General features: G+C 39.4%; 1 protein-coding gene across 2 annotated transcripts in view; it reads right to left on the bottom strand.

Moving 5' to 3' along the window:
* WDR19 (WD repeat domain 19) overlaps positions 1-26,325 on the bottom strand; it is a 111,708-nt gene that overhangs the window by 33,299 nt on the left and 52,084 nt on the right. For both annotated transcript variants that reach the window (XM_054486770.2, XM_063664474.1), the window contains 5 exons: positions 24,260-24,369; positions 18,748-18,805; positions 14,672-14,812; positions 14,508-14,590; positions 13,617-13,700 (listed from right to left, as the gene is read on the bottom strand). In XM_054486770.2, the coding sequence (XP_054342745.1) occupies positions 13,617-13,700; positions 14,508-14,590; positions 14,672-14,812; positions 18,748-18,805; positions 24,260-24,369 (476 nt within the window). The remainder of the gene's footprint in view (positions 1-13,616; positions 13,701-14,507; positions 14,591-14,671; positions 14,813-18,747; positions 18,806-24,259; positions 24,370-26,325) is intronic.

Genomic DNA, 26,325 nt, shown 5'->3' with positions numbered 1-26,325 from the left:
AAGACATTCAGTGTATATCTCTATTTCCTAAGGTTACTTTTCTAAAAGTGAAGGGTATTAAATCTCCTTTAAAAGGTTCTTAGTAGATATTTCTAAGTTAATTTCCAGAGGCTATAGAAAGTTACACTACTTTAAAAAAACTTATTTATTTATTTATTTTATTTTATTTTATTATTATTATACTTTAAGCTTTAGGGTACATGTGCACAATGTGCAGGTTTGTTACATATGTATACATGTGTCATGTTGGTGTGCTGCACCCATTAACTCGTCATTTAGCATTAGGTATATCATCTAACGCTATCCCTCCCCCCTCCCCCCACCCCACGACAGTCCCTGGTGTGTGATGTTCCCCTTCCTGTGTCCATGTGTTCTCATTGTTCAATTCCCACCTATGAGTGAGAACATGTGGTGTTTGGTTTTTTGTCCTTGCGATAGTTTACTGAGAATGATGGTTTCCAGCTTCATCCATGTCCCTACAAAGGACATGAACTCATCATTTTTTATGGCTGCATAGTATTCCATGGTGTATATGTGCCACATTTTCTTAATCCAGTCTATCATTGTTGGACATTTGGGTTGGTTCCAAGTCTTTGCTATTGTGAATAGTGCCACAATAAACATACGTGTGCATGTGTCTTTATAGCAGCATGATTTATAATCCTTTGGGTATATACTCAGTAATGGGATGGCTGGGTCAAATGGTATTTCTAGTTCTAGATCCCTGAGGAATTGCCACACCGACTTCCACAATGGTTGAACTAGTTTACAGTCCCACCAACAGTGTAAAAGTGTTCCTATTTCTCTACATCCTCTCCAGCACCTGTTGTTTCCTGACTTTTTAATGATCGCCATTCTAACTGGTGTGAGATGGTATCTCATTGTGGTTTTGATTTGCATTTCTCTGATGGCCAGTGATGATGAGCATTTTTTCATGTGTTTTTTGGCTGCATAAATGGCAAGTGTCTGTTCATATCCTTCGCCCACTTTTTGATGGGGTTGTTTGTTTTTTTCTTGTAAATTTGTTTGAGTTCATTGTAGATTCTGGATATTAGCCCTTTGTCAGATGAGTAGGTTGCAAAAATTTTCTCCCATTTTGTAGGTTGCCTGTTCACTCTGATAGTGGTTTCTTTTGCTGTGCAGAAGCTCTTTAGTTTAATTAGATCCCATTTGTCAGTTTTGGCTTTTGTTGCCATTGCTTTTGGTGTTTTAGACATGAAGTCCTTGCCCATGCCTATGTCCTGAATGGTATTGCCTAGGTTTTCTTCTAGGGTTTTTATGGTTTTAGGTCTAACATGTAAGTCTTTAATCCATCTTGAATTAATTTTTGTATAAGGTGTAAGGAAGGGATCCAGTTTCAACTTTCCACATATGGCTAGCCAGTTTTCCCAGCACCATTTATTAAATAGGGAATCCTTTCCCCATTGCTTGTTTTTGTCAGGTTTGTCAAAGATCAGATAGTTGTAGATACGCGGCATTATTACTGAGGGCTCTGTTCAGTTCTATTGGTCTATATCTCTGTTTTGGTACCAGTACCATGCTGTTTTGGTTACTGTAGCCTTGTAGTATAGTTTGAAGTCAGGTAGCGTGATGCCTCCAGCTTTGTTCTTTTGCCTTAGGACTGACTTGGCAATGTGTGCTGTTTTTTGGTTCCATATGAACTTTAAAGTAGTTTTTTCCAATTCTGTGAAGAAAGTCATTGGTAGCTTGGAGAGGGCAGCCAAGATGGCCAAACAGGAACAGCTCCGGTCTACAGCTCCCAGCGTGAGCGACACAGAAGACAGGTGATTTCTGCATGTCCATCTGAGGTACCGGGTTCATCTCACTAGGGAGTGCCAGACAGTGGGCGCAGGACAGTGGGTGCAGCGCACTGTGCACGAGCCGAAGCAGGGCGATGCATTGCCTCACTCGGGAAACCCAAGGGGACAGGGAGTTGCCTTTCCTAGTCAAAGAAGGGGGTGACAGACGGCACCTGGAAAATCGGGTCACTCCCACTCTAATACTGCGCTTTTCCAACGGGCTTAAAAAACGGCGCACCAGGAGATTATATCCCGCACCTGGCTTGGAGGGTCCTACGCCCACGAAGTCTCATTGATTGCTAGCACAGCATTCTGAGATCAAACTTCAAGGCGGCAGTGAGGCTGAGGGAGGGGCGCTCGCCATTGCCCAGGCTTGCTTAGGTAAACAAAGCAGCCAGGAAGCTCGAACTGGGTGGAGCCCACCACAGCTCAAGGAGGCCTGCCTGCCTCTGTAGGCTCCACCTCTGGGGGCAGGGCACAGACAAACAAAAAGACAGCAGTAACCTCTGCAGACTTAAATGTCCCTGTCTGACAGCTTTGAAGAGAGCAGTGGTTCTCCCAGCATGCAGCTGGAGATCTGAGAATGGGCAGACTGCCTCCTCAAGTGGGTCCCTGACCCCTGACCCCTGAGCAGCCTAACTGGGAGGCACCCCCCAGTAGGGGGAGACTGACACCTTGCATGGCCGGGTACTCCTCTGAGACAAAACTTCCAGAGGAACGATCAGACAGCAGCATTCGCGGTTCATGAAAATCCGCTGCTCTGCAGCCACCACTGCTGATACCCAGGCAAACAGGGTCTGGAGTAGACCTCTAGCAAACTCCAACAGACCTGCAGCTGAGGGTCCTGTCTGTTAGAAGGAAAACTAACAAACAGAAAGGACATCCACACCAAAAACCCATCTGTACATCACCATCATCGAAGACCAAAAGTAGATAAAACCACAAAGATGGGGAAAAAACAGAGCAGAAAAACCGGAAACTCTAATAAGCAGAGCGCCTCTCCTCCTCCAAAGGAACACAGTTCCTCACCAGCAATGGAACAAAGCTGGACGGAGAATGACTTTGACGAGTTGAGAGAAGAAGGCTTCAGATGATCAAACTACTCCGAGCTACAGGAGGAAATTCAAACCAAAGGCAAAGAAGTTAAAAACTTTGAAAAAAATTTAGACGAATGTATAACTAGAATAACCAATACAGAGAAGTGCTTAAAGGAGCTGACGGAGTTGAAAGCCAAGGCTTGAGAACTACGTGAAGAATGCAGAAGCCTCGGAAGCCGATGTGATCAACTGGAAGAAAGGGTATCAGTGATGGAAGATGAAATGAATGAAATGAAGCGAGAAGGGAAGTTTAGAGAAAAAAGAATAAAAAGAAATGAACGAAGCCTCCAAGAAATATGGGACTATGTGAAAAGACCAAATCTATGTCTGATTGGTGTACCTGAAAGTGACGGGGAGAATGGAACCAAGTTGGAAAACACTCTGCAGGATATTATCCAGGAGAACTTCCCCAATCTAGCAAGGCAGGCCAACATTCAGATTCAGGAAATACAGAGAACGCCACAAAGATACTCCTTGAGAAGAGCAACTCCAAGACACATAATTGTCAGATTCACCAAAGTTGAAATGAAGGAAAAAATGTTAAGGGCAGCCAGAGAGAAAGGTCGGGTTACCCACAAAGGGAAGCCGATCAAACTAACAGCGGATCTCTCGGCAGAAACTCTACAAGCCAGAAGAGAGTGGGGGCCAATATTCAACACTCTTTTTTTTTTAAATTTATTATTATTATACTTTAAGTTTTAGGGTACATGTGCACAATGCGCAGGTTAGTTACATATGTATACATGTGCCATGCTGGTGTGCTGCACCCACTAACTCGTCATCAAGCATTAGGTATATCTCCCAATGCTATCCCTCCCCCTTCCCCTCTCAACACTCTTAAAGAAAAGAATTTCCAACACAGAATTTCATATCCAGCCAAACTAAGCTTCATAAGTGAAGGAGAAATAAAATACTTTACAGACAAGCAAATGCTGAGAGATTTTGTCACCACCAGGCCTGCCCTAAAAGAGCTCCTGAAGGAAGCACTAAACATGGAAAGGAACAACTGGTACCAGCCGCTGCAAAATGATGTCAAAATGTAAAGACCATCGAGACTAGGAAGAAACTGCATCAACTAACAAGCAAAATAATCAGCTAACATCATAATGACAGGATCAAATTCACACATAACAATAGTAACTTTAAATGTAAATGGACTAAATGCTCCAATTAAAAGACACAGACTGGCAAATTGGATAAAGAGTCAAGACCCATCAGTGTGCTGTATGCAGGAAACCCATCTCACGTGCAGAGACACACATAGGCTCAAAATAAAGGGATGGAGGAAGATCTACCAAGCAAATGGAAAACAAAATAAGGCAGGGATTGCAATCCTAGTCTTGGATAAAACAGACTTTAAACCAACAAAGATCAAAAGAGACAAAGAAGGCCATTACATAATGGTAAAGGGATCAATTCAACAAGAAGAACTAACTATCCTAAATATATATGCACCCAATACAGGAGCACCCAGATTCATAAAGCAAGTCCTTAGTGACCTACAAAGAGACTTAAGACTCCCACACAATAATAATGGGAGACTTTAACACCCCACTGTCAACATTAGACAGATCAACGAGACGGAAAGTTAACAAGGATACCCAGGAATTGAACTCAGCTCTGCACCAAGTGGACCTAATAGACATCTACAGAACTCTCCACCCCAAATCAACAGAATATACATTTTTTTCAGCACCACACCACACCTATTCCAAAATTCCCCACATAGTTGGAAGTAAAGCTCTCCTCAGCAAATGTAAAACAACAGAAATTATAACAAACTGTCTCTCAGACCACAGTGCAATCAAACTAGAACTCAGGATTAAGAAACTCACTCAAAACCGCTCAACTACATGGAAACTGAACAACCTGCTCCTGAGTGACTACTGGATACGTAATGAAATGAAGGAAGAAATAAAGATGTTCTTTGAAACCAACGAGAACAAAGACACAACATACCAGAATCTCTGGGACACATTCAAAGCAGTGTGTAGAGGGAAATTTATAGCACTAAATGCCCACAAGAGAAAGCAGGAAAGATCCAAAGTTGACTCCCTAATATCACAATTAAAAGAACTAGAAAAGCAAGAGCAAACACATTCAAAAGCTAGCAGAAGGCAAGAAATAACTAAGATCAGAGCAGAACTGAAGGAAATAGAGACACAAAAAAACCTTCAAAAAATCAATGAATCCAGGAGCTGGTTTTTTGAAAGGATCAACAAAATTGACAGACGGCTAGCAAGACTAATAAAGAAGAAAACAGAGAAGAATCAAATAGACACAATAAAAATGACAAAGGGGATATCACCACCGATCCCACAGAAATACAAACTACCATCAGAGAATACTACAAACAACTCTACGCAAATAAACTAGAAAATCTAGAAGAAATGGATAAATTCCTCGACACACACACTCTCCCAAGACTAAACCAGGAAGAAGTTGAATCTCTGAATAGACCAATAACAGGATCTGAAATTGAGGCAATAATTAATAGCTTACCAACCAAAAAGAGTCCAGGACCAGATGGATTCACAGCCGAATTCTACCAGAGGTACAAGGAGGAGCTGGTACCATTCCTTCTGAAACTATTCCAATCAATAGAAAAAGAGGGAATCCTCCCTAACTCATTTTATGAGGCCAGCATCATCCTGATACCAAAGACTGGCAGAGACACAACCAAAAAAGAGAATTTTAGACCAATATCCTTGATGAACATTGATGCAAAAATCCTCAATAAAATACTGGCAAACCGAATCCAGCAGCACATCAAAAAGCTTATCCACCATGATCAAGTGGGCTTCATCCCTGGGATGCAAGGCTGGTTCAACATACACAAATCAATAAATGTAATCCAGCATATAAACAGAACCAAAGACAAAAACCACATGATTATCTCAATAGATGCAGAAAAGGCCTTTGACAAAATTCAGCAACGCTTCATGCTAAAAACTCTCAATAAATTAGGTATTGATGGGACGTATCTCAAAATAATAAGAGCTATCTATGACAGACCCACAGCCAACATCATACCGAATGGACAAAAACTGGAAGCACTCCCTTTGAAAACTGGCACAAGACAGGGATGCCCTCTCTCACCACTCCTATTCAACATAGTGTTGGAAGTTCTGGCCAGGGCAATTAGGCAGGAGAAGGAAATAAAGGGTAATCAATTAGGAAAAGAGGAAGTCAAATTGTCCCTGTTTACAGATGACATGATTGTATATCTAGAAAACCCCATCGTCTCAGCCCAAAATCTCCTTAAGCTGATAAGCAACTTCAGCAAAGTCTCAGGATACAAAATCGATGTGCAAAAATCACAAGCATTCTTACACACCAATAACAGACAAACAGAGAGCCAACTCATGAGTGAACTCCCATTCACAATTGCTTCAAAGAGAATAAAATACTTAGGAATCCAACTTACAAGGGACGTGAAGGACCTCTTCAAGGAGAACTACAAACCACTGCTCAATGAAATAAAAGAGGATACAAAGAAATGGAAGAACATTCCATGCTCATGGGTAGGAATAATCAATATCGTGAAAATGGCCATACTGCCCAAAGTAATTTATAGATTCAATGCCATCCCCATCAAGCTACCAATGACTTTCTTCACAGAATTGGAAAAAACTACTTTAAAGTTCATATGGAACCAAAAAAGAGCCCGCATCGCCAAGTCAATCCTAAGCCAAAAGAACAAAGCTGGAGGCATCACACTACCTGACTTCAAACTATACTACAAGGCTACAGTAACCAAAACAGCATGGTACTGGTACCAAAACAGAGATATAGATCAATGGAACAGAACAGAGCCCTCAGAAATAACGCCACATATCTACAACTATCTGATCTTTGACAAACCTGACAAAAACAAGCAATGGGGAAAGGATTCCCTATTTAATAAATGGTGCTGGGAAAACTGGCTAGCCATATGTAGAAAGCTGAAACTGGATCCCTTCCTTACACTTATAGAAAAATTAATTCAAGATGGATTAAAGACTTAAACATTAGACCTAAAACCATAAAAACCCTAGAAGAAAACCTAGGCATTACCATTCAGGACATAGGCATGGGCAAGGACTTCATGTCTAAAACACCAAAAGCAATGGCAACAAAAGCCAAAATTGACAAATGGGATCTAATTAAACTAAAGAGGTTCTGCACAGCAAAAGAAACTACCATCAGAGTGAACAGGCAACCTACAAAATGGGAGAAAATTTTTGCAACCTACTCATCTGACAAAGGGCTAATATCCAGAATCTACAATGAACTCAAATAAATTTACAAGAAAAAAAACAAACAACCCCATCAAAAAGTGGGCGAAGGATATGAACAGCCACTTCTCAAAAGAAGACATTTATGCAGCCAAAAGACACATGAAAAAATGCTCATCATCACTGGCCATCAGAGAAATGCAAATCAAAACCACAATGAGATACCATCTCACACCAGTTAGAATGGCGATCATTAAAAAGTCAGGAAACAACAGGTGTTGGAGAGGATGTGGAGAAACAAGAACACTTTTACACGCTTGGTGGGACTGTAAACTAGTTCAACCATTGTGGAAGTCAGTGCAGGGATCTAGAACTAGAAATACCATTTGACCCAGCCATCCCATTACTGGGTATGTACCCAAAGGACTATAAATTGTGCTGCTATAAAGACACATGCACACGTATGTTTATTGCAGCACTGTTCACAATAGCAAAGACTTGGAACCAACCCAAATGTCTAACAATGATAGACTGGATTAAGAAAATGTGGCACATATACACCATGGAATACTATGCAGCCATAAAAAATGATGAGATCATGTCCTTTGTAGGGACATGGATGAAACTGGAAATCATCATTCTCAGTAAACTATCCCAAGGACAAAAAACCAAACACTGCATGTTCTCACTCATAGGTGGGAATTGAACAATGAGAACACATGGACACAGGAAGGGGAACATCACACTCTGGGGACTGTTGTGGGGTTGGGGGAGGGGGAAGGGATAGCATTAGGAGATCTACCTAGTGCTAGATGACGAGTTAATGGGTGCAGTACACCAGCATGGCACATGTATACATATGTAACTAACTTGCACATTGTGCACATGTACCCTAAAACTTAAAGTATAATAATAATAAAATTAAAAAAAAAAAAGAAAGTCATTGGTAGCTTGATGGGGATGGCATTGAATCTATAAATTACTTTGGGCAGTATGGCCATTTTCACGATATTGATTCTTCCTACCCATGAGCATGGAATGTTCTTCCATTTCTTTGTATCCTCTTTTATTTCATTGAGCAGTGGTTTGTAGTTCTCCTTGAAGAGGTCCTTCACGTCCCTTGTAAGTTGGATTCCTAAGTATTTATTCTCTTTGAAGCAATTGTGAATGGGAGTTCACTCATGAGTTGGCTCTCTGTTTGTCTGTTATTGGTGTGTAAGAATGCTTGTGATTTTTGCACATCGATTTTGTATCCTGAGACTTTGCTGAAGTTGCTTATCAGCTTAAGGAGATTTTGGGCTGAGATGATGGGGTTTTCTAGATATACAATCATGTCATCTGTAAACAGGGACAATTTGACTTCCTCTTTTCCTAATTGATTACCCTTTATTTCCTTCTCCTGCCTAATTGCCCTGGCCAGAACTTCCAACACTATGTTGAATAGGAGTGGTGAGAGAGGGCATCCCTGTCTTGTGCCAGTTTTCAAAGGGAATGCTTCCAGTTTTTGTCCATTCGGTATGATGTTGGCTGTGGGTCTGTCATAGATAGCTCTTATTATTTTGAGATACGTCCCATCAATACCTAATTTATTGAGAGTTTTTAGCACGAAGCGTTGCTGAATTTTGTCAAAGGCCTTTTCTGCATCTATTGAGATAATCATGTAGTTTTTGTCTTTGGTTCTGTTTATATGCTGGATTACATTTATTGATTTGTGTATGTTGAACCAGCCTTGCATCCCAGGGATGAAGCCCACTTGATCATGGTGGATAAGCTTTTTGATGTGCTGCTGGATTTGGTTTGCCAGTATTTTATTGAGGATTTTTGCATCAATGTTCATCAAGGATATTGGTCTAAAATTCTCTTTTTTGGTTGTGTGTCTGCCAGTCTTTGGTATCAGGATGATGCTGGCCTCATAAAATGAGTTAGGGAGGATTCCCTCTTTTTCTATTGATTGGAATAGTTTCAGAAGGAATGGTACCAGCTCCTCCTTGTACCTCTGGTAGAATTCGGCTGTGAATTCATCTGGTCCTGGACTCTTTTTGGTTGGTAAGCTATTAATTATTGCCTCAATTTCAGATCCTGTTATTGGTCTATTCAGAGATTCAACTTCTTCCTGGTTTAGTCTTGGGAGAGTGTGTGTGTCGAGGAATTTATCCATTTCTTCTAGATTTTCTAGTTTATTTGCATAGAGTTGTTTGTAGTATTCTCTGATGGTAGTTTGTATTTCTGTGGGATCGGTGGTGATATCCCCTTTGTCATTTTTTATTGCGTCTATTTGATTCTTCTCTGTTTTCTTCTTTATTAGTCTTGCTAGCCGTCTGTCAATTTTGTTGATCCTTTCAAAAAACCAGCTCCTGGATTCATTGATTTTTTGAAGGTTTTTTTGTGTCTCTATTTCCTTCAGTTCTGCTCTGATCTTAGTTATTTCTTGCCTTCTGCTAGCTTTTGAATGTGTTTGCTCTTGCTTCTCTAGTTCTTTTAATTGTGATATTAGGGAGTCAATTTTGGATCTTTCCTGCTTTCTCTTGTGGGCATTTAGTGCTATAAATTTCCCTCTACACACTGCTTTGAATGTGTCCCAGAGATTCTGGTATGTTGTGTCTTTGTTCTCGTTGGTTTCAAACAACATCTTTATTTCTTCCTTCATTTCGTTATGTACCCAGTAGTCACTCAGGAGCAGGTTGTTCAGTTTCCATGTAGTTGAGCGGTTTTGAGTGAGTTTCTTAATCCTGAGTTCTAGTTTGATTGCACTGTGGTCTGAGAGACAGTTTGTTATAATTTCTGTTGTTTTACATTTGCTGAGGAGAGCTTTACTTCCAACTATGTGGGGAATTTTGGAATAGGTGTGGTGTGGTGCTGAAAAAAATGTATATTCTGTTGATTTGGGGTGGAGAGTTCTGTAGATGTCTATTAGGTCCACTTGGTGCAGAGCTGAGTTCAATTCCTGGGTATCCTTGTTAACTTTCCGTCTCGTTGATCTGTCTAATGTTGACAGTGGGGTGTTAAAGTCTCCCATTATTATTGTGTGGGAGTCTTAAGTCTCTTTGTAGGTCACTAAGGACTTGCTTTATGAATCTGGGTGCTCCTGTATTGGGTGCATATATATTTAGGATAGTTAGTTCTTCTTGTTGAATTGATCCCTTTACCATTATGTAATGGCCTTCTTTGTCTCTTTTGATCTTTGTTGGTTTAAAGTCTGTTTTATCCAAGACTAGGATTGCAATCCCTGCCTTATTTTGTTTTCCATTTGCTTGGTAGATCTTCCTCCATCCCTTTATTTTGAGCCTATGTGTGTCTCTGCACGTGAGATGGGTTTCCTGCATACAGCACACTGATGGGTCTTGACTTTTTATCTGATTTGCCAGTCTGTGCCTTTTAATTGGAGCATTTAGCCCATTTACATTTAAGGTTACTATTGTTATGTGTGAATTTGATCCTGTCATTATGATGTTAGCTGGTTATTTTGCTTGTTAGTTGATGCAGTTTCTTCCTAGCCTTGATGGTCTTTACAATTTGGCATGTTTTTGCAGTGGCTGGTACCGGTTTTTCCTTTCCATGTTTAGTGCTTCCTTCAGGAGCTCTTTTAGGGCAGGTCTGTTGGTGACAAAATCTCAGCATTTGCTTGTCTGTAAAGTATTTTATTTCTCCTTCACTTATGAAGCTTAGTTTGGCTGGATATGAAATTCTGTGTTGAAAATTCTTTTCTTTAAGAATGTTGAATATTGGCCCCCACTCTCTTCTGGCTTGTAGAGTTTCTGCCAAGAGATCATCTGTTAGTCTGATGGGCTTCCCTTTGTGGGTAGCCCGACCTTTCTCTCTGGCTGTCCTTAACATTTTTTCCTTCATTTCAGCTTTGGTGAATCTGACAATTATGTGTCTTGGAGTTGCTCTTCTCGAGGAGTATCTTTGTGGCATTCTCTATATTTCCTGAATCTGAATGTTGGCCTGCCTTGCTAGATTGGGGAAGTTCTCCTGGATAATATCCTGCAGAGTGTTTTTCCAACTTGGTTCCATTCTCCCCATCACTTTCAGGTACACTAACTAGATGTAGATTTGGTGTTTTCACATAGTCCCATATTTCTTGGATGCTTCGTTCGTTTCTTTTTATTCTTTTTTCTCTAAACTTCCCTTCTCGCTTCATTTCATTCATTTCATCTTCCATCACTGATACCTTTTCTTCCAGTTGATCACATCGGTTACTGAGGCTTGTGCATCCGTCATGTAGTTCTCGTGCCGTGGTTTTCAGCTCCCTCAGGTCCTTTAAGGACTTCTCTGCATTGGTTATTCTAGTTATCCGTTCATCTAATTTTTTTTCAAAGTTTTTAACTTTTTTGCCATTGGCTTGAACTTCCTCCTTAAGCTCAGAGTAGTTTGATCTTCTGAAGCCTTCCTCTCTCAACTTGTCAAAGTCATTCTCCGTCCAGCTTTGTTCCATGGCTGGTGAGGAGCTGCGTTCCTTTGGAGGAGGAGAGGTGCTCTGATTTTTAGAGTTTCCAGTTTTTCTGCTCTGTTTTTTCCCCATCTTTGTGGTTTTATCTACCTTTGGTCTTTGATGATGGTGACGTACAGATGGGTTTTTGGTGTGGATGTCCTTTCTGTTTGTTAGTTTTCCTTCTAAGAGTCAGGACCCTCAGCTGCAGGTCTGTTGGAGTTTACTGGAGGTCTACTCCAGACCCTTTTTGCCTGGGTATCAGCAGTGGTGGCTGCAGAACAGCGGATATTGGTCAACCACAAATGCTGCTGTCTGATCGTTCCTCTGGAAGTTTTGTATCAGAGGAGTACCCGGCCGTGTGAGGTGTCAGTCCGCCCCTACCGGGGCATGCCTCCCAGTTAGGCTACTCGGGGGTCAGGGACCCACTTGAGGAGGCAGTCTGCCCATTCTCAGATCTCCAGCTGCGTGCTGGGAGAACCACTACTCTCTTCAAAGCTGTCAGACAGGGACATTTAAGTCTGCAGAGGTTATTGCTGTGTTTTGTTTGTCTGTGCCCTGCCCCCAGAGGTGGAGCCTACAGAGGCAGGCAGGCAGGCCTCCTTGAGCTGTGGTGGGCTCCACCCAGTTGGAGCTTCCCGGCAGCTTTGTTACCTACTCAAGCCTAAGCATTGGCAGGCGCCCCTCCCCCAGCCTTGCTGCTGCCTTGCAGTTTGATCTCAGACTGCTGTGCTAGCAATGAGTGAGGCTCTGTGGGCGTAGGACCTTCCGAGCCAGGTGCGGGATATAATCTCCTGGTGTGCCGTTTGATAAGCCCGTAGGAAAAGCGCAGTATTAGGGTGGGAGTGACCCGATTTTCCAGGTGCCGTCTGTCACCCCTTTCTTTGACTAGGAAAGGGAATTCCCTGACCACTTGTGCTTCCTGGGTGAGGCGATGCCTCGCCCTGCTTCGGCTCATGCTCGGTGCGCTGCACCCACTGTCCTGCACCCACTGTCCGGCACTCCCTAGTGAGATGAACCCGGTACCTCAGTTGGAAATGCAGAAATCACCTGTCTTCTGCATCACTCACGCTGGGAGCTGTAGACTGGAGCTGTTCCTATTTGGCCATCTTGTTCCACCTCCCAAATTTTTTATTTTTAAACTTGTTATAGAGACAGGCTGTCTCTATGTTGCCCAGGCTGTCCTCAAACTCCTGGCCTCAAGTGATCCTCTTGCCTTGGCCTCCCAAAGTGCAGGGATTCCAGGTGTGAGCCAGCACGCCCAGCCCAAAAGTTACATTTCTATCGGTTATGTACATATAAGCACATTTTGACAACGTGGTTATTAGTTTAAAATAAATATTTCCAAATATGACAGGTTGCCTTAATTTAATTACTATTAGTGAGGTAGAACCTTTTCATGTTTACATGAAATACAATTTCAGAATTGTGTTTCCTCCTCTGGCACTTGTGTTCTTGGCTTTAGCCCATTTTTCTACTAGTGTCTTTGAGTTTCTTATATTAAGTAGTGGGAGATCTTTGTATGTTTAGGATATTAACTATCCATTGCTATATTTTAACTGTATTACAATAGAGTTATAAATTTTTAAATACAGTTAAAACATATAGTTAAGCAGCTTAAACAATGTATAGTTAAGCAATGGATAGTTAAGTAGCTTAAACAAGCTTAAACAAGCAGCCAAATGTGGCTTAAGCAAGCAGCTGTATGTGTGGAATTCATGTTTCTTCACTTTTCTTTCCCCCTGCATCCGTGATTTATAAAATAATAATCATCCTTAATAAAATAACAATCACTTTATTTTCATGCCATATAATATCAAAATTTCAACTTCCATTATAAAACCTTCAAATAAAAAGAGATAATATTCTATATTTGAGTATATAAAAGAAACACTAAGGTATATGAGGTACAGGAGGATTTTAACAGTCTGACACTTCAGGCCAACAAGGGGTAAATAAAGGTGTTTTCTGTCTTTCTCTGCTTCGCCTTTTTTACAGGGTTGCAAATATCAATGGTTAATTTGTAAAGCTTACATTACTTTAAATTGGTATAAATTTGAGAAAGTGTACAAACCTTCCATCTGCTTCCTTGGCTTTGGCATACTGCAAATGGATCTTAGGAGAAGAAACGTGGGGCAGAAGATCACCAACTTTTGCCCTGGAAAGGTAGGTCCAGGAGAACAATATGAGTACTATGTTCACTCCAAAAGTAGCCTGCTATAACCAAATGTTAGGTTTTAGGATTCAAAAACCAGTTATTACTATCTTTCAAAAATCTTGGCTCCTGGCGGGGTGCAGTGGCCTGTGATCCCAGCACTTTGGAAGGCTGAGGTGGGCAGACCACCTGAGGTCAGGAGTTCAAGACCAGCCTGGCCAACATGGTGAAACCCCATCTCTACTAGAAAAAAAAATTCAAAAATTAGCCAGGCATAGTGGCGGCATGCCTGTAATCCCAGCTACTCAGGAGGCTGAGGCAGGAGAATTGCTAGAACCCAGGAGGTGGAGGTGGCAGTGAGCTGAGATCGTGCCAACTGCACTCCAGCCTGAGCAACAGAGATTCTGTCTCAAAAAAAAAGAATAAAAAAAAAAAAAAAAGAAAAATCTTGGCTCCTATAGGTAAAAGCTGATTTAATTGCTTTGTCTCCTAACACCCACTCCACTCCCACCCCCAAAGGTAGGAAAATGGTTGGTCCATTAACTCTTTTAGGACAACGGGGTTTTTGTTTTTTCCTACTAATTTATCTGATTAAGGATTTCTCCACACCAAACCAGAAGAATGTGCTATTCTTTGGAAAAAGAACTATTAATATGAACTTATCTAAGGAGAACAAAAGAGATGAAGGGCAGGTCTAGATAGGGGAACAGAATGGACAGGGAGAAAGCATGGCAAGGAGGCAACTGGGGAGACCCCAGAGGCACATTCATTTCCAATCCTGTTCAGAAACAAACCGCAGGCAGCTCTTACCAATTCTTAGAGCGGATGTAAACAGATGCTGCTTTGTCATAGTAGAGACCTTTCTCATACAGTTGGGCCGCTTCTGAAAATTGCTAAAATAAGACAGGATTATTAAAATACTAAGTTATTATGTATAAAAGACCACATGAATATTGATGCAGAGAAAAGAGGACCTTCATATTCTCCAATATGGCTCCACAGTCTCTTTTAAGGACCCTGCTGGGATGCTTGAGGGCTTGGTTAACCCCTCGACGTATGTCTCCCGTTCTTATGGACATCTGGGCCACTCCAGCCAGACAAGCTTCATCATGTTCCTGCAATCACAAGGCAAACACTAACAAATCAGATTCTAACTTAACACGATGTGTTTAAGACAGAACAATGAATTTAACTCTAAAATGAGTCCAAAGGTTATGGTTTACTTTTATCTTTTCAGGGAAGTCTCATGATTTTAAAATAACACTTCAGTCCCTTTTTTTTTTTTTAAATACCAGCTATTACAAAATTATATTTTGTTCTGCGAAAGCCTAGATCAACTTTATGCTTAAGACCAAATTTTTACTATCCCTCATATGTCTTTTTGGTATAAAATTTAATATAAAAAGTAATATACTGGCTATATAGCATAAATCTATGAATAAAATTAAGAAAACCATTTATCAAATTGAAGATTTCTCTATGAGGCATGATTAAACATAAAAACTTCATTTCTTTAGTAATTGTTAAATTCATTAAAGATACCAAAGACAGCTAAAGAACTTATCAAATAACTAATCTCTATTAGTAAGATGTAATGTCAGATTACATTTTATCTAAATCAGCATGTCTAGTAAAACTTTCTGTGATGACAGAAATGTTCTGTATCTGCCCTGTCCAATATGGTAGCTACTGGGCATTTGAAATATGGCTGGTGCAACAGAGGAATTGAATTTTAAATTTTATTTAACTTTAAATAATTTAAGTAGACACATGTGGCTAGTGGTTACTGTAATTTATGGTGCAGATAAAGAATGAACTAAAATTGATGTAGCCAGACAAAGAAAATGTCAAAAACCTAGGAGATAAATGAGCAAAGGACATGATCAGACAATTCATTAAAAAATACAAGTGGAAACAAAATACAATTGGCCAATAAATAAATAAAAACATGCTCAACTTCACCAATAATCAAATATACATAAAATATCTTTTTTTGCTTATGAAATTGGTAGAGATAAAACAACTGATAACATTCAGTTTTGCTGAGAATGAAGAGGACACTATCATACATGGAGTGTGTGTGAATTACTACAATTTCTTTTGAACAGCAATTTAGCCATGTCAAAAATGAAAAGTACACTTTGTGACTTATAAGAAAATATTCTTCAGAAATACTATCATAGGTAGCCAAAGATACATGTACTAGGTAGAATATTCATTGCAGTGATTTTAAAAAATGAATTTAATTTTTTAATTTTTACTTTTTAATTTTAAAAAGTTGTTGTTTTTTTAAAGAGACTGGGTCTCATTCTATTGCCTAGGCTGGAGTGCAGTGATGCAATGCTACCATACCCAGCTAATTTTTTATTTTTAAATTTGTAGAGATGGGCCGGGCGCAGTGGCTCAAGCCTGTTATCCCAGCACTTTGGGAGGCCGAGGTGGGCGGATCACTTGAGGCCAGGAGTTCAAGACAAGCCTGGCTAACATGGCAAAACCCTGTCTCTACCAAAAATACAAAAATTAGCCAATCGTGGTGGCACATGCCTGTAATGCAGCTATTCGGGAGGCTGAGGTACAAGAATCGCTTGAACCCAGGAGGTAAAGGTTGCAGTGAGCCAGGATTGCACCACTGCACTCCAGCCTGGGCGACACAGCGAAAGACTGTCTCCAAAAGAAAAATAAACAAATAAATTTGTAGAGATGGGGGTCTTGCTTTGTTGTCCAGGCTGGTCTTGAACTACTGGTGTCAAGCATTCCTCCCACCTTGCCCTCCCAAAGTGCTGGTTATTACTAGCATGAGCCATCGTGTCTGGCCTGCAGTATTTTTGATGACAGAAAAAAACCCCACAACTATACTTCAATAAGGTAGTGGATAAAAAAAATTATAGTATATCCAAACAATGGAATATTAGAAGCTCTTAAAAGATTAAGACTGGCTGGATATGGTGGCTCATGCCTGTAATCCCAGTGCTTAGGGAGGCTAAGGCGGGAGGATGGCTTGAGGTCAGGAGTTTGAAGCTTCAGTAAACTACGATTATGCCACTACATTCCAGACTGAGAGACAGAGTGAAAAAAAAATAAAAATAAAAATAAAAATTTTTAATTTTATTACAAAAATAAAAATAAAAAATTATCTGGGTATGGTAGCATGTACCAGTAGTCCCAGCTAATAGGAGGGTGGAGCAGGAGGATCACTTGAGCCCAGGAGTTGAGGCTGCAGTGAGCTATGATCCTTCCACTGCACTCCAGCTTGGGCAACAGAATGAGACCCTGTCTCAAAAATAAAAAGATTAAGACAGATTCATATGTATTGATTTGGAAAGGCCATGAAGAAAGCAAAATGCTGCTTTGCACAGAGTGAATACTCAATGATCTTTGCTGAGTGAATGGAAATGAATGATTTCATTTTTGGTAAAAAAAAAAAAAAAAATCTATATTACAAGTATGCTTAGAAGAACTTCTGGATGAAAATATATAAAATCATTAACAGTAGTTACCATTAAGGGGTGTGCATGGAGGAGAGAATATTGGACTCACTTTTCTTTCTTTTTTTTTTTTGAGACAGAGTTTCCCTCTTGTCGCCCAGGCTGGAGTGCAACGGTGCGATCTCAGCTCACTACAACCTCTGCTTCCTGATTCAAGTGATTCTCCTGCCTCAGCTACCGGAGTAGCTGGGATTACAGGCGTGTGCCACCACATCTGGCTAATTTTGTATTTTTAGTAGAGACAGGGTTTAACCATGTTGGCCAGACTGGTCTCCTGACCTAAAGTGATCCACTGGCCTCGGCCTCCTAAAGTGCTGGGGTTACCAGCGTGAGCCACCATGTCCGGCCCTGGACCCACTTTTTTTTTTTTTTTTTTCTTTTTTTTTTTTTGAGATATAGTCTCACTCTGTTGCCCAGGTTGGGGTGCAATGCTGTGATCTCAGCTCACTGCAACCTCCGCCTTCTGGGTTCAAGCGATTCTCCCTGCCTCAGCCTCCCAAGTAGCTGGGATTATAGGCACCCGTCATCATGGCCGGCTAATTTTTCTATTTCTAGTAGAGATGGGGTTTTGTCACATTGGCCAGGCTAGCCTGGAATCACTTTTCATGTTAACACATTTTGATGATTTTTCAAATTAGCTATCATGAGGTTGCATTACTTTTGTAATAAAAATGCTATATATAAAACAGAAAGTCAAAAGATTTTCAATCTTTACAAGACATCACCTAACTTAAAAACAGCAATTATTATTATAAATCTTAGCTTTTTAAGCTAGAATTCTGGGATGGGAAAAAGAGGTGGCATAGTGGGTCATGCTCTTCAGGGTCATCTTAAGATACAGTATGAGAAAGAAATGGCAGAATGAAGTTTTATGGATTGGGAATTCACTTTCAAAATGGTTACTGAAACTGATTTTTTCTTTTTTTTTTTTTTTTTTTTTTTTGAGATGGAGTCTCGCTCTGTCACCCAGGCTGGAGTGCAGTGGCATGATCTTGGCTCACTGCAACCTCCTCCTTCCAGGTTCAAGCGATTCTTCTGCCTCAGCCTCACAAGTAGCTGGGACTACAGGCATGCGCCACCACACCTGGCTAAATTTTTGTATTTTTTTTTTTAGTAGAGACGGGGCTTCACCATATTGGCCAGGTTGGTCTTGAACTCCTGACCTTGTGATCTGCCCGCCTTGGCCTCTCAAAGTGCTAGGATTACAGGTGTGAGCCACCGCGCCCGGCCTACTGAAACTTTTAAAAAGAGCAAAAGGAAAAACCTTATGAAAATCATAGCCTATAAGTAAGAAAGGATAAAAATCTTATTTCCAACTTTAATTAGACTTATATTAAGAATGTAAAACTTATCAGACTGATAAAAATATCGTCATCGTCAGATTTTGAGAGCTTGAAGTGTTTTAAAATGATTTAACTATTTCCTTCGAAGGTTGTTAGTAAACCAAAGAAAAGGCTCACCTGCTAGATATTAAATACAATACAAATAAGACCATGATTTTTAAAAATGAAACTGAAAACAAACCCAGAGATAATTAGGCATATCTTATCTTTATCCAAGGTTACCTTATTATCACCTGTTATTCCTTTCTCATAATGAGCCAAAGCATTTACATAATCACCCCTGAAAAAAAAAGAGTCAATTTTAATATATATTTTAGAATTTTATTTACATATACTTTTTCCTTTTTTTTTTTTTTTTTTTTTTTTTAGAGACAGGGTCTCACTCTGTTGCCCAGGCTGGAGTGCAGTGGCACAATCACAACTTACTGTAGCCCTGACCTCACTGGCTCAAGTGATCTTCCAGCCTCAGCCTCCTGAGTAGTTGAGACTATAGGCATGCGCCACCATGCCTCGAAAATTTTTAAAAGAATTTTTTGTAGAGACAAGGTCTCACTATGTTGCCAAGGCTGGTCTTGAACTCCTGGGCTCAAATGATCCACCACCTCGGCCTCCCAAAGTGCTGGGATTACAGGCATCAGCCACCACTGGGGAGTAGTAGACCAATTTACAAATACCAGATTTAAAAGATAATCTTTGTCACTGAGTTGCTTAAGCTCACAAAAGATGTGGAACACTACAGATGCATTCTTTCAAAGTGCAGTCTGTCATTATGTTGCTATTTTAAAAGTAATTATTAAGCTAGGTTATGCTATACTATAAGGTACTTACTGTGTGGTATGCTAGGCATTTTGAGGAGCTATATTAATTTTTTTTTTAAATTCTGGGGTACACGTGCAGGATGTGCAGGTTTGTTACATAGGTAAACATGTGCCATGGTGGTTTGCTGTACCTATCAACCCATCACCTAAGTATTAAGCCTAGCAGGTATTAGCTATTTTTTCTGATAAGAAGCTACATTAATTTTATTGGCTACTTTTGGTTAATTATTTCCTTTGGGGCACTAAATGACAATCATGTGACCATAAAACTTTTTTTTTTTTTTTTTTTTTACCAAAGGCCCAATATTTACAGGAATATATATTGAGGGAATCTGGAAGGCTGTCAATTTATTAAAGGGTAGGAGTGGAGGAATACATTGGAGATTACAGTACTGAGGGCTCTGGTTCTTACACCAAGAAAAAGTATTAATATACATGATATAAATAATATTCCCGGGCCAGGCACAGTGGCTCACACCTGTAATCCTAGCACTTTGGGAGGCCAAGGCACATGGATCATGAGGTCAGGAGTTCAAGAACAGCTTGACCAACATGGTGAAACCCTGTCTCTACTAAAAATACAAAAATTAGCTGGGTGTGGTGGCATGCGCCTGTAATCCCAGCTACTCGGGAGGCTGAGGCAGGAGAATTGCTTGAACCTGGGAGGCAGAGTTTGCAGTGAGCTGAAATTGCACCACTGTACTCCAGCCTGGGTGACAGAGTGAGACTCCATCTCAAAAAAAAAAAAAAAAAAAAAACAATAATAATATTCTCTTCCCATGACTGATGCTAACATGGATCTGCATATACAGAAGACTTTTATTATTTCAATTTATTTTCATTGTTTGGGATAGAATGAATCAGTGATTTGCCTAACATACTTTTTGAGATCTATCTTCCTCTAAGAAACCATCTTCTCCAGGATAAACTAATCAGCTCTGAAATGGCATGATTTGAGATCTACCTTATCACTACTTTATCAGCTTAGGCAAGTTACTAAACCTCTCTAAGCCTCATTCACTTTCCTCATCTATTAATGTACAAGGACATTTTTGGAAAAGAAGCTGTTCTGCAGTTGAGAACTTTCTTTTGGTCAGCCTAGGACTCCATAGTCAGCAATGTTCCTAAGTGGAAATTACCAATGTGGACCTGATGACATCAACCAAGCTAGGGATTTTTCCTGAGAATAGGGAGGAGACATTCTCAGGAGATATCCCTAGCTCCGCTGATATAATCAATTGAGTTGACAGTTCCTCCCACAGGAGCCTGAGATTTTCCTTGGACAAGCTAAATTAATACTTTGGAACTCTCACTTTATTTTTATGTTATTTTTAGCTCACTGGATTATTTATTATTTTATTTTGAAGCTCTCATATGGAACTAACTCATTAGTTTAATCCCAGACTTTAGTAAGTTAAATCTCACCCAGACCCGATAGACTGGCCCTGCTTTGACCTAATCAAGGTCTTGGATGCATAATGAAACAGACTGTTGAAACTGAATACAGGCCTAGGGTCTTAGGTGTCAAAGTCATAGCTGGTGGCTACTCAGGTATTTGATGACAATGAACTATTCCTAGGTTAGTTCCTATTATCACAAGGAAATTCCTTCAGACTATTGGGGGCTAGGGTGTGTGTACATTAGGGTCTGAAGATCTGCATACAAATATCAGTGAAAGCTTTGAGAATCGGTGGCTTCATGGTCAAGTGATGAGCAGAAAGGGTTAGAAACAACAACACAGAGGCTTTCAATTGAACTCAGTTCATCTGACCATAATGAGACAAGTTTGAGAATTTGTTACAAAACTTCAATTTTCCTGAAGGAAGTGAAAATCGAAGTCTTCTGGATGGTCCGAGGGCTTACTGGGGTGTCTGTACTCTGACAGGACTTGGTGGATCATCTTTCCTTCTTAGCACAGAAGTTTTACATTCTAGGACTCAGTCATCCTTAGGATGCAGATGGAGGGCCAGGGCAATGGGGCGCTGTCTCTTGTGTTATGTACTAAGATTCCAACATCACTTTTTGGTATAGGCATTTATAAGGAACAGAAATGTGGCAAACTTAAATCAAGATTGGTTAAGAAGAAAATCTCTATAATGTTTTCAATCTGTAGAATAGAAAATTTGAAATAAGATATCATGGTTAGAAATGAAAGAGTACTTCTTTTTTTGAGACAGGGTCTTGTTCCACTGCCTAGGCTGGTGGGTAGTGGCGTGATCACAGCTCACAGCAGCCTCAACCTTCTGGGCTCAAGTGATCCTCCCACCTCAGCCTCTCTAGCAGCTGGGACTACAGTCATGTCACCCCAGGCCTGGCTAGCTTTTTTTCTTTTTCTTTGTAGAGACAAGTTCTCATTATGTTGCCAAGGCTGGTCTCAAACTCCTGAGCTCAAGCAGTCTTCCTCCCTTGGGCCTCTGAAAGTGCTAGGATTACAGGCATGAGCCACCGTACCTGGTCCAAAGAGTACTTTTTGACAGAATAACTCCTACAACACGAATTTATGTGTCAGTATTCTCAATGAATCCAAAGTCTCTATGACAGTAAAGTAGAACTATGTAAAAATGTTTTTAGAAAAAATCTAATGTTAGAACTATACTTTCTTTGTTTAAAATATCTTTTTCTATATTTTAATATTTTTGAATGTTGGAATGTATCATAATAAATGTCAAAAGAAATTGGTTGTCATTACACATACAAGTGCAAAATTATATTTGCAAATAAATTATTCATTTATTTTCTCTGCAGATATTTGCATTGGTAGCACCAACCATGGCTGAATTTTAACTTAAAACTGGATCCTAAATGACTCTAAAATTACACTTCGATGCAACACTGCAATAAAACGTATAGTCTGTCAATTAAGACTATTGACAATTAAGAGAGTCTAGCAATTAAGATCACTAGAAAATTCTAAATTTCTCAGAATAGATTATGGAATTTCCAAAGGCAAGAGAGATTTGTGACTCCTATTCATGCATCATAAAGGACTATTACTCAAGCACTCAATATCCTCCTGGGAAGAGTTTTTGGCTTGAATTGCAACAGCAATTGTCTAATTTTCATACATGTTCAACTCAAGAAAGAAAAACTGTAATTAAAAAAATCATTTCGTTAAAAAAATGTATGTATCTGTGAGGTACAAGTGCAGGTCTTTGCATTGGGTAGTGGTGAAGTCTGGACTTTAAGTGTACCCGGGTAATTTTTCAACCCTCATCCACCCTCCCACCTTTTGGAGTCTCCAGTGTCTATTATTCCTCTCTGTATGTCCTTGTGTGTCCATGGCTGAGCTCCCACTTATGAGTGAGAACATGCAGTATTTGACTTTCTGAGTTACTTCCCTTTGGCCTCCAGTTCCATCCACGTTGCTGCAAAAGACACAATTTATCCTTGTTTTATGGCTGAGTAGTATTCTATGGTGAGTGTGTGTGTGTGTGTGTGTGTGTGTGTGTGTGTGTGTGTGTGTGTGTGTGTGTGTGTGTGTGTGTGTGTGTGTGTGTGTGTGTGTGTGTACCACATTTTCTTTCTCCAGTGCTCCACTGATGGGACACTTAGGTTGATTCCTTACCTTTGCTATTATGAATAGTGTTGCAATAAACATATGAGTGCAGATATCTTTTTGATATAATGATTTCTTTCCCTTTGGGTATACACTCAGTAGTGGTATTACTGGGTCGAATGGTAGTTCTAGTTTTAGTTCTTTGAGAAATCTCCATACTGTTTTCCATAAAGGTTCTACTAATTTACATTCCTATCAACAGTATATAAGCATTCCCTTTTCTTTACATCGTTACCAACATCTGTTATTTTTAGACTTTTTAATAATAGCTATTCTGACTGGTATAAGACGGTATTTCATTGTGGTTTTAATTTGCATTTTTCTGATGATTAATGCTACTGAGCATTTTTTCATATTTTTGTTGGCTGCTTATATGTCTTCTTTTGAAAAATGTCTATTTATGTCCTTTGCTCACTTTTTAATGAGGTTATTTGTTTTTTTCTTGTTGAGCTGTTTGAGTTCCTTGCAGATTCTGGATATTTGCTTGTTGCTGGATGCATAGTTTTCAAATATTTTTTCCCATTCTGTTGGTTGTCTGTTTGCTCTGTTGATTGTTTCTTTTGCTGTGCAGAAGCTTTTTAGTTTAATTAAGTCCCATTTGTCTACTTTTGTTAGAAAAAACTATAATTCTAAGCAAATAGAAAATGTAGACCAAACCTTGGTGTTTTTCACTATGGTTTGAAATCACAGAGCAAATCCTCAAAGTGTTAAAGGAGGTCAGAACCATGAACGTAAGTTAGGAAAAGCAGTGTGATGCTATGCATAGTTGTTGATGGCCACGTGATTAAAAATAATATTGAGGCTGGGCGTAGTGGCTCACACTTATAACCCTAGCACTTTGGGAGGCTGAGTTGGGAGGATCACTTGAGCCCAGGAGACCAGCCTGGTCAAGACGGTGAGACCCTGTCTCTCTAATAATTAAAAAAATTTTAAAAATTAGCCAGGCCTTGTGGTGCATGCCTATAGTCCCAGCTACTCAGGAGGCTGAGATGGGAGGATCACTTGAGCACAGGATTTCAAGGCTACAGTTAGCTATGATCATACCACAGCACTCCAGCCTGGGTAACACAGAGAGATCCTGTCTCTATTAAAAATAATAATAATAATAATAACATTTAGATTCTAAATGCAAAAACAGCTTAGATCCAGACTTAGATTTTGATGCTGAAAACTTAAAGTGGATAATGCATGGATAAGACATTGTTAGAAAAAACATTTTTCAGATATATAATTAATATAGTATTTTTTCTCTAAAAAAATTATTAAATCAACGGAGGGCCTTATCATTAATGGAAGTTTTGAACTGAAGATATTTGCAGTCATTAGCTACTGACTGAAATGTATAAAAACAAAGACTTACGCGAATTCAAGCTGAACAGCATATTCTTTTGATATAAAAGGTATCTGGTCTGGGGCCAAATGCTTTGCCAGTTGTAGAGCACTGTCCCAATGCTGTAAATCCCTTCTCATCTGTTCAGAAGAGAAAGACCTTAATTTCAAATGAGCAAAATTATTTTGCAAAGTTACCACCAAGAGCTAGTTTTAATAAAACTAATTACAAAATCTTTTTGTTTAAATAATGAAACTTGATCTTTACAATGATAATATATTACTATAGTATGCATTCTCAATAGGGTCTTGATAGAGCCCTGAAGGAGGCAAAAATTGATTCTTGGAGGGGCAAAAAAATCTTAGCTATTATAATGGTTTGTGGCCCTCCAAAACTCAGTCTTATCTAACAAAATCTTAGTCCTTAGTATTTAATTTTTCTCAGCAGGGAGTAATCAAATTAAATTAATGTAATCCATTAAATTAAAGTTAATTTTTATTTTTAGAAGGTAGTGATTTTAAAAAGTTGAGAACACTTTGCTATAGGAATTGGTGTGTTTTTCTTAGGAAATCTGAAGCTCTATCACAACACCAGTAATACCAAACGTAACTAAAATGTAAATATATCTTTCTTCCTAGTTCCTGTGGTCTTTTTTCTCTGCCTGGTACATAATTCTAAATATAAACTCATCATTAAATAATCTTTTAAAGTTCATTCCTCACTTTATTCATACTTCCTAAATAATAATAGCTAACATTTTTCAAGTGTTATTATCTGCCAGATACTGTTCTAGGGGATTAGCTTATTTATCTTTCATGACTACCCTTTTGCAATGTATTAATACTTTCTTGTATCCATTTTAGAGATCCAGAAACTGAGGCAAAGAGAGGCTCCTCTGTATATAAGGTTACACAGCTGGTACATGACAGAGCTGGGCAGTAGGGCTCTGCCTCTGAACTCTTCACCTGGTTAACTCATCAGCTTTCAAAGTGAGGTTAAAGAGTAATCACCCCTCTCCATTATCAGTCCATTACCTCAAATCCTTTCCAAGTCTAGCAGCACATGACAAGTGCCCACAGTCAAATGCTGAAGAGTTGAGATGACATCTTTCCCCTCAGTCATCACAGCCATATTCCTATTTCAGTGAGTACTAATCCAAGTTTTGAAAACTTCTCAGGGTGTCCCAATTATCTTAAATGATACTGTAAAATTACCTAAATTTTTCTTAAAACAAAGTTAATTTAGTTCACTTAAAATTTAAAAATGAAAATTTGCTATAGAATGATTTGTAAGAGGAAAGTTGTAAAATTAGTAACAAATGCTCCCAAAACAACCTGTTTTATATAGTGGTAGAAATGCCAGTTTTAGGTGAAATAATATTAATGATTACAATAGCTAATGATGTGTCTTTACTATTGATCAGGCACTGTGCTAAAAGACCTCGTTCTCATTTTTAAATCTTTACAAATATCCCGTGGGTTAGATATTATTCTTCCTACTTTAAAGAAATAGGATCTAGGGCTCAGAAAGGTTAAATAACATGTCCAAGCTTACACAGAGCTGGAATTTGAACCCAGACATGTCTGACTGTGAAGTCTGTGCTCCTCATTGCTCGTCTATATTGCCACGTTTCCCTTCTTCCCTGCCCTTGAACTAACCAGGCCCTTCATCCTGCTCTAGGCCCTCTCCTGCAATGCTCACCTCTGGGAAACCAGTGATGGTACTCTAGTCCTTAGCTCACCTCTTAATACACAACATAGAATTTCACACAATAAGGATAAATGTGCCTCGGTTTTCCCATCTGGAAAATAGAGAAAAAACCAATCCTATCTCATAGGATTTTTGGGAGGGTTAAATGAATTAATACATGTCAAGTGCTTAGAAAAGTGCCTGGCCCACATAAGCACTCAATATATGGTGATGTTTTTCCCGGTATATGTTTTTGTAATTTACACAATCTGTTCTTTTTGGACATATTTAGATTTCAATTAGTAATGTTATAATACCATGCATTTTATACCTCCATAAAATGCAGAATAAACATTTTTGAATTATAATTTTAATGATTAACATTATAATTACTGAGTACTCAGGGA

This window comes from Pongo pygmaeus, chromosome 3 (genome assembly GCF_028885625.2).
Source record: "Pongo pygmaeus isolate AG05252 chromosome 3, NHGRI_mPonPyg2-v2.0_pri, whole genome shotgun sequence".
In the NCBI taxonomy this organism is placed as follows: domain Eukaryota; kingdom Metazoa; phylum Chordata; class Mammalia; order Primates; family Hominidae; genus Pongo; species Pongo pygmaeus.
The sequence above is the reverse complement of the archived record's forward strand: the minus strand, read 5'-3'. Positions and strand labels throughout refer to the sequence as shown.